This window comes from Danio rerio, chromosome 3 (genome assembly GCF_049306965.1).
Source record: "Danio rerio strain Tuebingen ecotype United States chromosome 3, GRCz12tu, whole genome shotgun sequence".
Taxonomy (NCBI): domain Eukaryota; kingdom Metazoa; phylum Chordata; class Actinopteri; order Cypriniformes; family Danionidae; genus Danio; species Danio rerio.
The window spans coordinates 18,925,916-18,943,889 of NC_133178.1; the positions used below are offsets into that span (position 1 = coordinate 18,925,916).

The following is a 17,974-nucleotide window of genomic DNA, read 5'->3' on the forward strand; positions in this document are numbered from 1 at the left end:
TCGCAGGTGATGTTCTTCCCTCTTATGTGGCACGAATTAAAGCTCACATGCACATTTTTCTCTCTCCAACTAAAAGCACCAGTGCTCTTACAGGCATAAGTACGTTTACATGCTGATATAATCAAGCTTTGCAAATTCAAATATGATTTCTCACAACATGCATGCTGCTTGTAGAGGAGTGAATAATAATAATAATTATTATTATTATTTTAAAAGTATAGCATCAGACCTATTCTTTTGGTAAAAGTTAAATGCTTTTAAAAATGTCAGACGTTCACTGTAAAAAATCCAACTTGAAAAAGTTTAAATTCCTTTTTTTTTATTTTTTATTTTTGGCAAAAATCAGTAATATATCTGTACAATTACATTTAACACGTTTAATCTAAATCAAAATTTTCTTCATTTAGTAAAAATTATAAATTTTTGTGAGCAAAACTTTGCAAGTTCACCCAAATAAGCTTCTGCCAACTTGTTACCTTAAGTTGAGTTAATCTCAGACCTCCTCACTTGAAAAAATAAAGCTTGCAGTATTTCTAACCTTTGTTTTGGAATTGTTTTGCGATAATTTTTTTTTAAAGTAAAATAAAGTAAAATAAAGCCACTGATTTTATAATCTCAGATAATATAATCTCAGACCTCCTCACTTGAAAAAATAAAGCTTGCATTATTTCTAATCTTTGTTTTGGATTTTTTTTTGCGATACATTTTTTTTAAAGTAAAATAAAGCCACTGATTTTGTGGCTTTAATTCCAAGTAATTTGCGGACAATTTTCCGATGAAAAAAAATTATATAAATCTATATATATATATATATATATATATATATATATATATATATATATATATATATATATATATATATATATAAAGTTGAAGTCAGAATTATTAGCCCCCCTGACTTATTAGTGCCCCTGTTTATTTTTTTTCCCAAATTTCTGTTTAATGAAGGGAATATTGTCTTAGCACATTTCTAAGCATAATAGTTTTAGAAACCTATTTCTAATAACTGATTTATTTTATCTTTGTCATGATGACAGTAAATAATATTTTACTTAATATTTTTCAAGACACTTCTATACAGTTTAAAGTGACATTTAAAGGCTTAACTAGGTTAATAAGGTGAACTAAGCAGGTTAGGGTAATTAGGCAAGTTATTGTATAACGATGGTTTGTTCTGTACACTATCGAAAAAAAAAATTAGCTTAAAGGGGCTAATAATTTTGTCCCAAAATTGGTTTTTAAAAAATGTAAAACTGCTTTTATTCTAGCCGGAATAATACAAATAAGACTTTTTACAGAAGAAAAAATATTATCAGACATACTGTGAAAATTTCTTTGCTCTGTTAAACATCATTTTTTCATTAAAAAAAGAAAAAAAATCAAAAGGGGGCTAATAATTCTGACTTTAACTGTATATTCATTCATTCATTTTCTTTTCGGCTTAGTCTAATAACTCAGAGGGGCTATTAGTTCTGACTTCAACTGTATATATTTATACAGGTTGGGCCATTTATATAATAAACCTTTATAAAATATAAATGGTTGGTGATTTTAACGTCTTGTTTGTGGCACATTAGTATGTATGGGGGCACACTTTTCAAGATGGGTGGTGAGTTGCTGTATTACTGATAATTTTAAGTGAGTGCAGCTGATGTTTTCAAAAGTTGAGTAAACGAAAAAAAGTGAAAGGAAATAAGGATTATGTTTTTGTTGTTGTACTGGCTTACAATTTTTCACATCATTCACACAGAAAGTGTTTTGCATGGATGTCAACAGATTCAAATGTTTAATCTGCTGTGAGTTATTAAACAGTGTTGCGAAACCTTATCTATAATTGATCACAAACTAATTGCCTGTCAAATTTAAGTAAGAAACTGTTTGTTCCGCTGTACCAACCCCTGAATAATAAAGCCAAAAAACTAAGCCAAAAAGAAAATTAATGAATGAATTAAACTAAAAAATTACCCCAAAAAATAAAATGTAAAGTATTACTATACTATACTATACTATACTATACCATACTATACTATACTAAAACATTAAGGGCTCTATTATGACGGTCCATGTGCAAAGTACAAAGCGCAGGGCGCAACCGCTTTCAGGGAGTGTCAGATTCCACTTTTGCTATTTTAAGGATGGAAAAATCCGCTTTGCACGAGGAATCAGGCAGGAATAACGCTCAGAAATGCTGGCCGGGGCTAAACAAGACTTCGCACTGACTGAGCGTTTGGAACTGGCTTATAAAGGGTACGTGGGTCGTTAGCTAGATTCAGAACAGGTGTAAGCACAATCAGCGTATGTGGATGATGTAATGTTAGAAGTCCGGAGATGGCGGCCTCTGCTGGCCAGCGAGGGGAATGACTGGGACCGAGTCGGTGACAAGTATACTTTTACAAAAACAGCTTGAAAAAGAAATACCCCACCCCATTTTTCATTTAAACTGAAATGTAGATATATTTACAGACCTTTTTATTAGGAAGAGAAATTTGATCTCAAAAAGCATACACAGTGGCCTCTGGTGGATTCACAAAAAACGCAAAAAAATAAATAAATAAAAATTTTGCCCCTGGGACGTATTTGGTGCTCTCCAGAAATGTATACAGGGGTACGATATCAGAATGAGCCAGGGTTGTTTAACATGCACTTATACTATTTAGAACTTTCATTAAGAATATACTTCTACACTATTTATACAGATAGGATCAGGGGTATATCTTGGGTTGTAAAAACTAATACAACCAATAGCAGCAGTTAGGTTCATGAGTCTTATTGTCTTAAGTTAGTCTACACTTTAAGTCAAACATTTGGAATCAGTAAGATTTTTTGAAGGTTATACTGCTCACAAAGGCTGCATTTATTTGACAGAAAAATACAGTAAAAATAGTTAAATGACTACCTGTTATTTTATTGAATGTAGTTTAAAAGGTAATTGTTAAAGTAATTTTAAGCATACTTATTTCTCAGTGTCGCATAATCCTTCAAATATTGCGTTATCACAATCTGCCCAAGAAGAAACATTTATTATTTTCAATTATTACTATTACTATTGTTGTTATTGTTATCAGTTTGGGAAATGTATATAATTCCATTCAATAGTACCATTTCACATTTATTTAATTTTATTAATCACAATAAAATGTTTAAGAGTCAAAGCAAATACATTTCTAATGAAAAAACTATTTCTTAATGAATAAAATCTATTACTTATATTATAATTATTTATTTGAACTTTCTTTTTCATAAAATAATCCTAAAAATAAAATGTATTTATAGTATCAGTTCCTACGATACTATGAAGACAATAGATTTTCATCACTGATAATTGTAAGAACCGTTAATAGTGATTATGTATCGTTTATAACCGATCATAACAAAACAGAAATTGATCATAATATGATGATTTCTGACAGACAGACTGAATGTAATAAAGATGGAAATTCAGCTTTGAATCGCTGGAATAAAATAAAGTTGAAACTGCATTAAATAAGAAAATGATTTAAAACTGTAATAATATAATACAATTTAACCATTTTTCCAGTATTTCTAGCCAAATACGATGCTCAGCATAATAAAGTACACCTCATTTTGAAAAAAACAAATTGTATCCATTTCTTAGTGAATATAGGCAATGTATTTTAGTGAATTAAACATAATTGATTTATTAAACAGATATATTATCAAGCTAAATATTTTAAAAAAATGACAATCTACAAAATTTCACCAGCATTTTAAATTTTTTTTTTTGCTTTTCTTAATTTTTTTTTGTTTTTTTTTAAATTTGTATTGTTAATATTTTTCTACAACATATAAATTTGGGTGTACTACTTTTTGAATTGTTATTGTTAGATTAGCTCCAAATTTGCCTTCAGTACTGACTAATCCAACGTATATGCACAAATATAATATTGTATAGCTTCCTATTAAAAGTTTGAACTGACTCAAAGTTCACAAAACAGCATGCAAATGAGCCTTAAGGTAGACAGCAGCAACCAATAGGAATATAGGATGTGATCAGCCCTCTAAAACAGCTGGATAGGTAAGTTGAGTACAGGAACATTTACTAGCAAGCAAAAGCACATGCTCCAATGATTTCAATGTTTACTGTCGGTGAACACAATCACTCATGGCTTCAACATAAGACACAATGCAGGACAGGACATGACCAGTATATTTCTCTGCTGGTGATCCCTTTGTGTTGCAGGCTGGCAATAACTGGCAAAAGCGAATGGCATCACAGAGTCGGCATGCTTTAGATATGTCTGTCATATGGATGGAATCAAAGAGGCATAGCATTCCGGGTGGGAAAACTCCACATCTGTAGCGTGGATTATTTGTTACAGGCAGAAGTAGGAACATTGGAAGGCATTTCTGTTCAGTCTGGAGAGTATGCATCTTCTGCCGGGAGTGTTAAACATTAGGAAATTCTGTTGTATATATGGTAATAACAGTCTTAATGTTGCTTATAGACAGTGTCAGCAGATTGTTTAATATAACCTGCTCCTTGCCCCCTCTAAATATAGCAATGTTTGCGAACACTCAGCAGATTCATTATTCTCAACCTGTGGGACTTATAAGTGTACACGAGCTACACGCGTTTGAGATAACACTAGTAACACACCGGCATTTAAGTGTTTCTATTATGCTTTAAATATTTTTTGTACTTGATTCTCATCTGTTATGAAGAAACCTGAATGCAGCTATTTATAAAATCACTGAAAAGCAAACTATTATATTTGCGAAACTATCCGTCACATATTTGCCTTTCTGCCCACATTCCCTCAGGTGTTGTTGAAATCCATCTCATAATGCCACATAAATAGTTTTTTATTATGCTGGCTTGAGAATATCAATTTACTGATATCCTTTTTAGGGATCTTCATCTTTTTTATTCTTCTTCTGTGGCTAATTTATAAACAGTATCTTCTCAGTTTGCAAACTACAACCACAAAACTCGGGTCGGACGTTCATGATCTTCTAATGTGGTATATTTTTTCTAACTGATCTGTTATGGTTTTCAAAAATGAGATTCCTAAATATATGAATCTTACAGAGCATTTAAATTAACCTAATCTATGTAATTCAAGCCATTAAGGAGATTGTCTATTTAGCTATTACTAGCAAAGTGTTGCAACTAGCAATTACTGGGCATGCTAACAACAAGGTAAATGCCAACTAAATGCTGGCAATGTGCTAAACATGCTACAAAAGCTATAAAAATGGCAAAATATGGCAACAATGTGATGTGTTAACCCTAAAAAGAAAATTTTAACATGTTGAAAACAACATTTATACTAAAAATGTGTTAAAACATACTGGAAACATACTAGAATGCAGCAAGACTTCTTACCAGGTCTAGGAAAATATGATTATATCACCCCAATTTTATCCTCCTTACACTGGCTGCCTGTTAAGTTCCAAATTGATAATAAAATGTAGCTTTTTACCTATAAAGCTTTAAATAATCTAGCTACTGTTTATCTAATCAACGTTTTGTCTTGCTAAAACCCAACCCGCTCTTTAAGATCTCAAAACTCACAGCTTCTGGTAGTACACTGAATAGCAAAGTCTACTAAAGGAGGTCAAGCCTTCTCATTTATGGCTCCGAAACTCTGGAATAGCCTTCCTGATATTGTCCGAGGCTCAGACACACCCTCTCAGTTCAAAACTAGATCTTTTTAGTAAAGCATACAAACAATGCATCACATATGGGTATGATACATGAGTGTCCACACAGGTGAGCGAGCTTGACATACCACCTGTAGGACACACTCCTCCTGTCTTAATGCACCAGACATTTGGTTAGAAACACTCATATGTAAAAGCAGTTTATAAACAAACATGAATTGAATTGAATAGAAGCATTAGCAATATGTTAAATGTGTTAGCTGTATTAGTTCATGCAAACAATATGGTAGACATTCAATTCAAGTCATCTTTATTTCTAAAGCGCTTTTACAATGTAGATTGTGTCAAAGCAGCTTAACACAGAAGTTCTAGTAAATTGAAACCGTATGTCCAGTTTTCAGTTTAATTCTAGTTTAATTTCAATGTGATTTAGCAAATCCATCGATGCGCAGCTTCAAAAGTTCCAAAACCTTACCGAACTTACATTTAGATTTAGACAGCACTTTTAAAATTTTCATGCATGTCAGGCACTCTGATTTCCAGCAGACATTTGACTGGTGGCTGGTGTCTCTATTTGCACGTTCTGTGCTATAAAGTTGCAAATTACTAGGGCACTTTTATCAGATTCTCAGTGGGTGGATTACTGAAGAAGCTAAACCTGTTTGATGTTGGAATGCACATACAGTGTTTTCTCCCACCTCTAGTTGCTCTCACAGTGACCCAGCTGTTACGTTGCGATGACGCAACAACCAGCTATTCACATACATAACGTTATGCTCACAACATGTTAGCAACAGGATTTTTCATATCCCAATTCATAGCAGAATGTATAAAGGAACACTCCAACTTTTTTTGTGGAAAAAGCTCATTTTACAAATCTCCTAGAATTAAAAAGTTATTCTGCTTATTGTATGACTTATAATGTTATTATATTTTATAAATTGTTTAAGAGGACTATTATTGACTGTGATTCTCCTAATGGAAAAGGCTAGTTTATTGGCTGAACTCATAAAATCATGCTAAATCTGTAATGTTTTCTGATGTAGTTAACCAGCACATCTACAATGTCTCTATGGTTTCTAGGCGTCTTATAAAAACAGCTCATTCTCATACACTGCGTAATATCACTCCACCTGGTGCAGCCATTTCACAGTTTCTTGACTATTGCACCAGAAAAAGAGAATAGTAATATTCCTAGTAATAGTCCTAGTAATATTGACCCAGAATAGTAACTTTTCATTTTCCATTGTTTAGTTACAGAGGTCTTGAGCATTAAATAGGGGAATTTTCGCATTGTTTTGAAAGAAATGCTTATAGTTAAATCATATTCAATGAATTATGCTAAGCTAAATGTGACCTTGCAAGAAATAGAAATCGGCTGAATGGTTTTTAAAAATGGTTCAAGTCAACTGTTTAACACTAGGAGACTTGTAAAATGAGCCTGGAATGTTACTTTGTGATAATGTGTGCTTGTAACATCCTAGCTAGCAAAGGATTCTGGCCCAGGCATAAAGCTCGCACAGTAGGCATTCATCCAGCATGTGGGCCAAACATGTTCTGGGTTTGGCAGAGGTGGCACCGTCTTAAAGGTGGCCCACAATACTAAGGCCAGATGTGAAATGTAGCATTTGGCCCGGTTGTTAAAAAACTTGTATGTGGATCATGTAAGTTTGGCCTATCTTGAGCTTGACCCACATTTAAAATACATTTTTATAAATTTCTAGAAAGCACGCCGTTAACACGGCTGCAGTCCTGTTCAGGCCAAGTTATGGGTTATTAACTTGGTTTAGACTTAGCCCAGATATAGTCCATGTTTTCCCTTGTCTGGAAGCCAAATTGATCCAGTCATGTACCATAAAACACGGTGGAATGTGAGCCAAACAAAAGCTGATTGTGTGGGCCAGAGAAATTTTGCTATGTGGGATGCTAATCCCTGCAATATGGTAAATCTGTTGTAAGAGTCTATTCTACATTGTGACTTTAATTTCAGTAAAAAAACTTCAAACTTCAAGCATTTACAAAGTTGTTTTACACATTGCCAAGCTTGTTCTCAAACTTACTCGTATTTTCTTCTGCTATGAAATGTAGATGTTTTCCAATTTGATGTTTCACAATCTGAATAGTGGCCCATACAGATAAGCTTTTCAGCTAGATTGATCACATACGTTGGCAAAAAGTGGGTTTTGACTTCTTTTTTTTTTTTTTTTTTTTTTTGCTGACTCACAGGTAAATTGACACTGGAGCCATGATAGACGCCTGACTCATACATTCATACTTAAATAGCAAATACTCATGCCACCTTTCATCTATACTTACTGACAGAGATCAAATGTAGGCCTAATGGCCGTGTACTATTTTCAGTTTAGGCATGCGGTGCATGTAATTTGCCATAATGACAGTAATAGGTTTCCATCTGGACATAGGCTACTCGTCCTTTCTCTGGGGAGAGAGTGTTTTAAGGATACAAGAAGACAGCATGGAGAGCAATAATGTATAATTTGCTACATCATTGAACATATGATAATACTATAAAACACACGTTATCATCAGCGATAATATTTAACCTCTGCGTTATTATTAAAATAGAACTGATAAAAGAGCCAAATGATACAACCCATTATTAGTTCAAATAAAAGTGTGCATTATCAGTATTACGTCGTTAATTTATGTCTCTGAAGAAACATCCATAAATCCTGACAGATTTAATTTTACCCTGACTGGATTAATTATCCAGGCTAAATTAATTCCACAAGCAGAAAAAAAAGAGGCTGATCTTGATGTCTTTCCTGACTGCTCGCTTGTTATCCATCGATCACGAAGCTCTTTCAGTGAAGTCTTAATTTCAGAGAGTGAGTTCATTCAGGCGTGTGTGTGCGTGTGTGTGTAAAGGGCTGGTGGTCGCCTTTGACAATGTAGGATGTGGATTTATTGATAAATTAACAGATCGATGAAGACTGTTTCCGACTTGACACATGATCCCAGTGAAACCACATCTATAGTAACTTATACTTCAGACTTCAAAACACCTTATTTTACTAAATTGGAAAAGCGAGGATGATGTTATACTATTTAAGCTAAAAAGATCCTCCAAAAATGCACGTTACATTCATATTATCTGGCTGATTGCAACTGATATCTACTTGTATAGTTGAATAAATATCTAATCTAAGGGATAAATCAACCAAAAGTCAAAATTCTGTCAATATATATTCACATTTTACTCATGAGAAACCAATTTGACTTGTTCTGCTGAACACAAAAGAAGATATTTTGAAGAACGCTGAAAACCTGTAACCATTGACTTACATATTTGTTTTCCCTACTATGGAAGTTAATGGTTACAGGTTTTCAGCATTTTTCAAAATATCTTCTTTTGTATTCAACAGAATAAAGAAACTAATTAAGGTTTTGGACCACTTGAGAATGATTAAATAGTGAGTATACATTTCTGAACTATCTCTTTAAAGTGACTAACCACTATAAATCGTGCAATTAGAATAATTACCAGTTTAATAATATTTATTCATGACCCGTAGTTCAATTTCTGAAGCAAAAAGTTCTCTTAATAAACCATTTGCCTGCTTCATTATGTTTAGTTATGTTTTCTAGAGGTAGTGTAAACTAATCTGTTCGAATGTTCACAAATTATGTCAGCCTAAGTGAGATTACCCTTGTTTTAGTGCCAAATAAACACTATTCTGGCTGGTAAAAAGTCCTTTTGCCATCACTGAAATAAACATTTAGAGTCGTTCTTAACAATTGAAAATAGATGGTCAGTTGCTGAACCCCCATCCTGGTGTCATTTGATCTGAAGATGTCAGTAGATTCCAGTCAGCAGTCTCTCTGTGAGTCCGACTATTGGAAGACCACTTTATGGAAGGTCTTTCTTGGCTTTAATGGATTGGAAAGCTGATGACACAAGTCTTGGTTACCTTTAAAGCTTATATCAGCACAAAAGATCATCGCTCCTCACCCTCAGCACTTTCTGTCAGAAGAAAAAAAAAAAATCATAGACTGACATTATTTATGCATATGGTTAAAGTTACTTTTAGTCAACTGGAGAGCAGGCGCACGTATGCTGATTCAGGGTTAAAACTGTTTATAAAATATGCACGTATTAGGAATATTTTTTGATTAATGAGCAGAAACATGTAATAAATTTAACCGAGACGCATAATAAATATTTATATATTAAAAAAAATGTGTTATGTTGTCTTGTTCACTGAAAATTAGCTTGAGAAACAGCATAAAGAGAACTGCAAAGCAATTAACAATTAAACATGCGATACGGCCGGAAAGAAATGTGACATTAATGAATTAGGCCTCTTACATTTTCTAGATGTACGAGGAAGTATGCAGGAAGTATGTAAACTGATCTGGTCATTTAACATTGATACATTTTAATTAAAACATTTTTAAAAGTTAAATTGCTTGCCCAAAGCCAACAACAACACTTTTAGAGATTTAAGAAATATGAATAAATAATAGCTACAAGTTAGACCAGGGTTGCCCAAACTTTTTTATTTAAGGGGCCAAAAACCAAATATCATTGAAAGCCGTGGGCCGAAGATTAATATGCCAAACTTTATTACATTAAATTTTCCATGGGTAAGTTCCTAATTTATTAAAAAACATTGCCTTAAATTCTATTAACTAATGCATTATAACATTTAAAATGATAACTTATTGCAATAAAAGCATAAACAATCACATAACAGTGGAGTTTAATGCTGAATACACTAGTCAAGCAGAATCTATGACAGACAGTATGTACATTTAAACTAAATCTGATTAATATACACTGTTTAATTGAAATATTTAATTTCAGTTAGCTTTTAACAATAAAACAAACAAACAAACAAAATATTAAGATTTGAAACGACAATCTCTAAACCATACCCATTATTCTTTCTCTCTGCTTAGATGGCATGGCGGGCCAACTTAAAGGTTATCATGGGCCAACTTTGGCCCGCGGGCCCTAGTTTGGGCATTGCTAAATTGGACCAATGGGTATTTAAACTGATTATTTACCCATCCTCAGGCCAACAAGATGTTTAAATTACTGTAAAAAAAGATTTTTTAAAGAAATTGTGGGCCTTGGTGATTCATAAAATGTCAACAGCTACTGCTGCAATAATTATTTTCTTACTTAGATTTTTGTCTTGTTTCTAGTCCAAATATCTAAAATTTTTCAAATCAAGAAACATTTTTTAGACAAGCAAAACATAATGTCTTGTTTTCAGAAATAATATGCCAATATTAGGGGAGTTTTTCCTTAAAACAACTCAAATAATCTGGCAATGAGGTAAGCAAAATAGTCTTGTTTTTCCTTTTGACATAAGATTATTTTTCTTGGCGACGCAGTGGCGCAGTAGGTAGTGCTGTTGCCTCACAGCAAGAAGGTTGCTGGTTTGAGTCTTGGCTGGGTCAGTTGATGTTTCTGTGTGAAGTTTGCATGTTCTCCCCGCGTTTGCGTGGGTTTCCGGGTTCTCTGTTTCCCCCAATGTCCAAAGACATACAGTATAGGAAAATTGGGTAAGCTACATTGTCTGTAATGTGTGTGTGAATGAGAGTGTGTGGGGTGTTTCCCAGTGATGGGTTGTGGCTAAAAGGGCATCCGCTGCATAAAACATGCTAGATAAGTTGGTGGTTTATTCCACTGTGGTGACCCCAGATTAATAGAGAGATTAAGCTGAAAAGAAAATGAATTAAATGAATGATTATTTTTCTTACCTCATTGGCAGATTATTTAGCTTGTTTTAAGGAAAAACTCGCTTCATTTTGGCATATTATTTCTTAAAACAAGACTTTATGTTTTGCTTGTCTAAAAAATTATTTTTGCTTAAAGAATTTTTAGATATTTGGACTAGAAACAAGACAAAAAAAATAAGTAAGAAAATCATTTTTTTTGCAGTGAGAGTCAGTAAAACATATACAGGCAAAACAAAATTATTACTTACCAGTATATGTTCATATTTACCTTGAACTGTTCCTTTAAGTGCTTAAAATGTGTTAAACCGACTTTTAAATTCTAAAAATAAGACGCTACTGTAAGTCAATGACTTTTGCAGTGCACAGCCAAAAATATGAAAACCCCTCAGACACACGGAGCCATTTCAGAATCACATTTACAACACGTCTAGTCATAAACACCGAACAGGTGGAAAAAATATCTTAAGAATGCAGGTGAAAAGGAAAGAAATCGTAAAAACCTCTCATCCCTGGCACTTAACCGTCTATGCCCTCATCACGCCTCATATGTGACAGCGGTGACTCACTGGCTGCAGTCGCCCTCCTGTGGCGTCTGTTTGATTACACCAGACGCGTGACGTCACTCCCATTACTATCATTCACCCGAATTATTATTTTATTTCGTATTTAAAGGGGGCTTGGTTTGACAATTGATTAAAAACAGTGCGCATTTTCCCCCTTATTAAAATACAAAATACAACGCGCGTAAACGTAGGGAAGCGTGGTGACGCGTTAATAGATGTGAAAGTATTTGCATACATATACGTGCATGCGTACATATTTGACTTCAAGCTACTAAGTTAAAATGATAAGTCCAAAAGCGACCAAATAAAATCAGCTCAGTCTTCTGCATACGCGTTTTTGTTGGAGATAAAGAAAGGGATAATGAGAGAGAGAGAGAGAGAGAGAGAGAGAGAGAGAGAGAGAGAGAGAGAGAGAGAGAGAGAGAGAGGTGCTGATGGGGGGAGTTGGCAAGCTCTTGTGCCCCCCTCATCTCTGCGTGCACGACTCTCTCCTCCGCAGTGCACTGCTGGACAGCGCTGAGCGCGGAGTACAGGACAGTAGGCTACAGGACAGTAGCGCGCATCAGCGGGTGGCACGCGCTTCCGTATAGTCCTAAAGTCCCAAACAGCAGCAGCGCACAAGAGGAGCGCCCTCATGGAGCTAATATGAACTATCCGATGGCTGAGCTTCACTTCACAACCCACACTGACACATTTACAGTTTGAGAGGGAAGGGAAGGCACGCGTCAGACATGGACACCTCGCTGTGGATCGTGATTTGTGCAGCGGTAAGTGTTCGCTTTAGTTTGAGATGAGCGCAAGTGCGCGCCGCTGGATTTCTCTCAATATGCAGGTTAATTGGCATCAGGTGAACTGCGCGAGGCGCGTGATGCGCATTCGGCTGAACTTGTTTTCGGCTTGTGCTAGTGATGACTAATCTCAGCTGGCCGGCTTTTGGAGAACAGGTGTCGGCCACTCTTACTAGGCTACTTAAAATGAATGTACATGCAATAGTGCATTTGAGAAATTTTAGAAAAAAATAGGCTACTGTACTGTCATGGCAAGTTGCTTCAGATGAAATTCGAGTTTGTCTAATTTGACTGACTTTATTTCAGTTGACACATTACAGCTCATTTTAGTAGCTCGTGTGAGCCTTTGGAGTTTTAGTTCATGCATGCGTGTGTTCAAACACTTTTAAAAATAAATTCTCCAAAATAGTACTGATGCCATGGAAGAGCTGCTTTTGGTTCCCATATAACCTTTCAGTGAAGAGTTCTTTTAATGATAAGCATTCTCCACTGAAAATAAACTTTTTGAGTAAAGGAAATATTAAAATAGTGTTAATGGGTCTTTGAGAAAGCATCAATGCCATGAAAAGAACCTTGGATTTTAAGAGTCCAGTTTATTTTAATGACTTGAATAGGGATGAGCATTTCTAAAGGCATTCCTGCAGGTAACTTCCGAGGACTGATTTGCTAAAGTGCATCTAAATTATGTGAGAATTTGTGTTTGCAAGCACCAACAGAAAGTACTGTATGTGACCTCATTAACTTGTTATGCAACTTTTGTGGTTACTTAAACATGGGAAAAATAGCTGAACTGTGTTTACTTAGTAGTAAGCCTCCACATTGTAGCCTACCTTGTATGTTTAGTCCAAACTTGCTAGGCTACTATGTTATGCGAGTTTGTCACATAAAAGAAATGACCATGGAAAGTACAATTTCCATCATGTTGTGCAATTACATCCCAATATTTTCAAAATCTTATCAATGAATTTTCAGAATATCACTACATTTTTGAATGAATATAGTGACACAGTGCATGCATACCACAACCACCTCTGGTATTTTTGGCTTGAACTTACCATAGTAATTTTTTTTTGAAAGGGATATGCCAAAGTGCGCAGGCATGCGACCCTCGGGTTCCCCTACTGAGTGCCCTACGTGACCCTCACCACCTCCAGTCTCGCGTAACACGGACCAAATCAATTTAAACATGCACACGCTCTTGACTAAACACAATTACACCGTGACCTCTTTCCAGTGATCTGATTTGCAAAATGGCAAACGGAGCCGGCAATTGAGTTTGATCCAGGTGCAGAGAGCCAGTGAAGGATCTCCTCCGACACATGAGCTTCGGCTGGAGTGTGATCTTACAAGCCCGCGTGAAGCCACTGCGCTCCTTTAAGAGATCTGAGGAAGACAAAAATGGCTTAATGGGTGGTGAAAAAAGTGGTTTGTGTAGGCTTGATGTTTCATGGTTTGAATGTCTAAACTTGCAGCTGTCTTTTGATTGGGGAAAAAATAGTATGGGTGGGACTTAATTTATCCTGAGGTAATTGATTTGAGGTTTGGCTATTGGTCAGTGTCATGTGACTGGCAGGCAGATCCCGCCCTCCTGACATTAAACATGTTATCAGAGAAGAAATGTTGTAGGAAGAGGAAGTTATTTTGATTAAATATAACATGAATTAAAAACTGATACAATATTCATGCCACACCTTAATTTTGGCACAGATTCACACTAACTAACTGTTAACTATTACTTTTGCCTAATTGTTAATTTTTTTTCTTATTAATAGTTAGTAAGATGCTGTTAAAGGGATAGTTCATCAGAGAAGAAATGTTGTGATAAGAGAAAGAAGAGGTTATTTTGATTAATGAATTAAAAACTTATACAATATTCAGGTCACACTTTAGTTGTCACCAATTCACATTATCTATTATCTTTGCCTAAGTGTCCATTTCCTTTGCTTATTAATAAGTTTTGCTACTGGTGGTAAGGTGCTATTAAAGGGATAGTTCACCCAAAAATGAAAATTACCTCATCATTTACTATCACTCATATTGTTTTAAAACTTTAAGAGTTTCTTTTTTTCTGTTAGACACAAAAGAAGATATTTTGAAGAATGCTGGTTGCTTCAAAAATATTCGACTATGGAAGTCAATGGGAGTCAGCAACCAGCATTTTTAAAAAATATCTTATTTTCTATGTCATCGATAGTGAGAACTGGTCCGCAAACATAAGTGTCATCAATATTAATAACAATTTATGCAGATTAAAGAAGCTTACATAGATTTTAAACAAGTTAAGGGTGAGTAAATTTATTTTTGCGTGAACTATCCCTTTAAGTTGAGGTATAGGGTTAGATTAAGGCATCTGAAAACCAATATTCTTGGAATATTCTGCTAATAAGCAAGTCATTGATAATGAGAATTGGTCCCCAAACATAGTGTCATCAATATTAATTATAATTTATGCAGAATAAAGAAACGTACATAGGTTTTGACCAAATGAAGAATGAATATTTTTATTTTTGGGTGAACTATCCCTTTAATTTTAGGTTTGGGGTAGGATTAAGGCATTTGAAAGCCAATATTCTTGTAATATTCTGCTAATAAGAAAGTCACCGATAGTGAGAATTGGTCCTCAAACATAGTGTCATCCATATTAAGTGAAGTTTCATAAACTAATTTTGAGAGGAGCACGTGATATAATTGAGCATGACCGGCTCATCTGTAATCAGTAATAATCCCATTAGAGTTATCCAAGTTTACAATAAATGGATGTTTTTTCTCTACTGCTCTATCTTCGTTTTGGAAGAATCCCCGCTTCCACCCTATTTCCTCTCCTTTCTAAGGGGAGCTCTCAAGATCTACCTGATCTCAGATTCCCTTCTATACTTATTGACTGAGCGGGACCCTTGGGCTCATCTATCTCTGAGCTCAGGGTTCTCTCCGGGGACAGCATGCCAAACTTGCTATTAAAGCCAAGCATAAGTGGGTACTCTTGAATTGAAATTTATGCAGAATAAAGAATCTTACATAGGTTTTGAACAAGTTAAGAGCAAGTTAATTCATTTTTGGGTCAACTATTTTTTAAGGTCATTTATAGGGTCGGATTTAGGCATCTGAAAGCGAATATTCTAGTAATATTCTGCTAATGAGCAAGTGGCCCATAGTGAGAATTGGTCTCCAAACATAAGTGTCATCAATAATTATCACAATTTCTGCAGAATAAAGAAACGTACATAAGTTTTAGACAAATGAAGGGAGCGTATATTCATTTTTGGGTGAACTATCCCTTTAATGGCCCTTCCACTGAGTGGTACGGTACAGTACGGTACAGTTCGGTTTGGTACGCTTTTATGGCCGTTTCCACTGTCAAAAGGCATACCAAACCGTACCGTACTACAAACACGAGAAACGATACCAAAAGGCAGCTGAATCTTACTGATTTACAGAGATACTTAATTCGCTTACGCAACAAGCCAGAATGAAATCAAAAACCCGCCATGTTTGAAATACACAGTGGGGGATTACAGCAGAATTATATATACATATAATAACGAGCCATGGTCGACACTGGCTCAAACAAACTTTGTAGTTGTCTTGATAAACAGCCACAGAGTCAAAAAGAAGAGCAGATTTACCCTGTGCCCCTTAGTTTTTAACGAGCCAGTCTGATGCGCGAGCGGTTTTACTTTCTTGCTTGCGCTCGCCGTGCATCTGTATCTGAAATAACAAACTTCTTGAGCTGATGATAATAACGTGCGCTTGATTATTGACGTACTTTTGAAACCAGATTGTGTCAGAAGCTGACAAACACAGGGAGTGAAGCGCGGAAAAAAAGGAGCACATTATTTTTTCAGCAAACGTGAACAAACTGTCTTTTTTAACTATTATCTTCACCTTTTAGACTATTATGAACTCAGAAAGATGGAATTACTCTCTAACAGAGGCTACATGTGCTGCTGAAGATTACAGACACAGATGAGAGGTCTGCTCTGACTGGGCTATATTGTGGGCTATATTTCTTGTTGTTTTTTAATCTAAATAAGTACTAAATGTCTGCTGTGTGTAGTTCTTCTGTAGTTGGTAACATATTGGAGACTATAAGGGGCTGTACATATATGTTCATATATGTTGCATTTAGTTATTTATTTTATATAATTACAGATGTTACAGTAGGCTATTTTGCACTGTCATTGATCTGCAGTTACAATCAAATCCTGTTCATAGAAAAGTTAGTAATAAACCTTTATAAAGAAGTATTTGTGTATAAAGCATCTGTTTTGTTAGAAGTGCTTCTCATATGATATGTAAGCAACCCGTACAGCTTTACTGTAGACATTTTCTCGAGCAAGAATGATACGACTGAAACTTTTTTTTGTCATACACCCCGCCCACCAAAAGGGTACCCTTGGTAGTGGAAACGCAAGCCTGATAAATGTGACCCGTACCATACCGTACTGTACCAGTCAGGGGAAACGAGGCCATAAGTTGAGGTATGGGGTCGGATTAAGGCATCTGAAAGGCAATATTCTTGTAATATCCTGCTATTAAGCAAGTCGTCGATAGTGAAAATTAGTCCCTGAACATAAATGTCACCAATATTTATTACAATTTCTGCCAAATATCATAAATTAAGAACTTTAAACTTCAGTATTTTTGGGCTGGCGCATAGCAGTGCTTTATGGGCAGGTGCAGATCGCTGAATTGCACAGTAATGAGGCACTTTCTAAACGCATTTACCAGGCTATAATATTTAAATAACTGCAAAACCCAAGGACTTACATATGTGCTTTTCCACTTGAGGACATTCCCGGATTTGACCGCCGGGAGATTTAGTCAGATTTAGCAGATTAATTTAGTCGCCCCCAAAACTAAACCCACAGACACTTATAGACACATAGCCTTTGCTCAGATGTGTTAAGCGTTCGGCTTGCTCCATACCGAGGAGTCCATTAAAGCCTGCCAAGTTAACTCATCGGCACGCTTACTCAAGCGAATGCAAATTGAGAGAAAAAAGAAAGGAAGACAGCCAGGGTTTGTCGAAGAGAGAGAGAGAGAGAGAGAGAGAGAGAGAGAGAGAGAGAGAGAGAGAGAGAGTAAATGAGGGGGTGAGTTGGCTGCTGTACTGGTGCATCTGTTTCTGAATGAGAACGAGAGAGAGGATGCGGTGGAAGAGAAGAGTCTTAAAGGGCAAAGAGAGTGCATGAGAGAGAGAGGTAGACAAGATTAGGAAAGAGAGGTGAAGTTGTCGTGAAGATGTGCTGGAGAGCAGAGCGCTTTTTACTTTTTGCTTTGATTGTA

The 17,974-nt window shown here is 35.5% G+C and overlaps 1 protein-coding gene and 1 long non-coding RNA gene across 5 annotated transcripts in view; one reads left to right on the forward strand and one right to left on the reverse strand.

Moving 5' to 3' along the window:
* Positions 1-17,974, reverse strand: part of LOC141381177 (uncharacterized) — a 273,920-nt gene that overhangs the window by 15,391 nt on the left and 240,555 nt on the right. For 2 of the 4 annotated variants that reach the window (XR_012400924.1, XR_012400925.1), the window contains 2 exons: positions 13,744-14,071; positions 7,840-9,610 (listed from right to left, as the gene is read on the reverse strand). The exons of 1 other annotated variant lie outside the window; for it this stretch is intronic. This is a non-coding gene — a long non-coding RNA (uncharacterized lncRNA). Of the gene's footprint in view, positions 1-7,839; positions 9,611-13,743; positions 14,072-17,974 lie in introns of those variants that run through there. One more of the 4 variants, XR_012400926.1, reaches the window with a different exon arrangement.
* Positions 12,396-17,974, forward strand: part of ngfra (nerve growth factor receptor a (TNFR superfamily, member 16)) — a 73,479-nt gene continuing 67,900 nt past the window's right edge. The window contains exon 1 of the mRNA XM_003198085.7: positions 12,396-12,667. Coding sequence (XP_003198133.2) covers positions 12,632-12,667 — 36 coding nt within the window. The 5' untranslated portion in view covers positions 12,396-12,631. The remainder of the gene's footprint in view (positions 12,668-17,974) is intronic.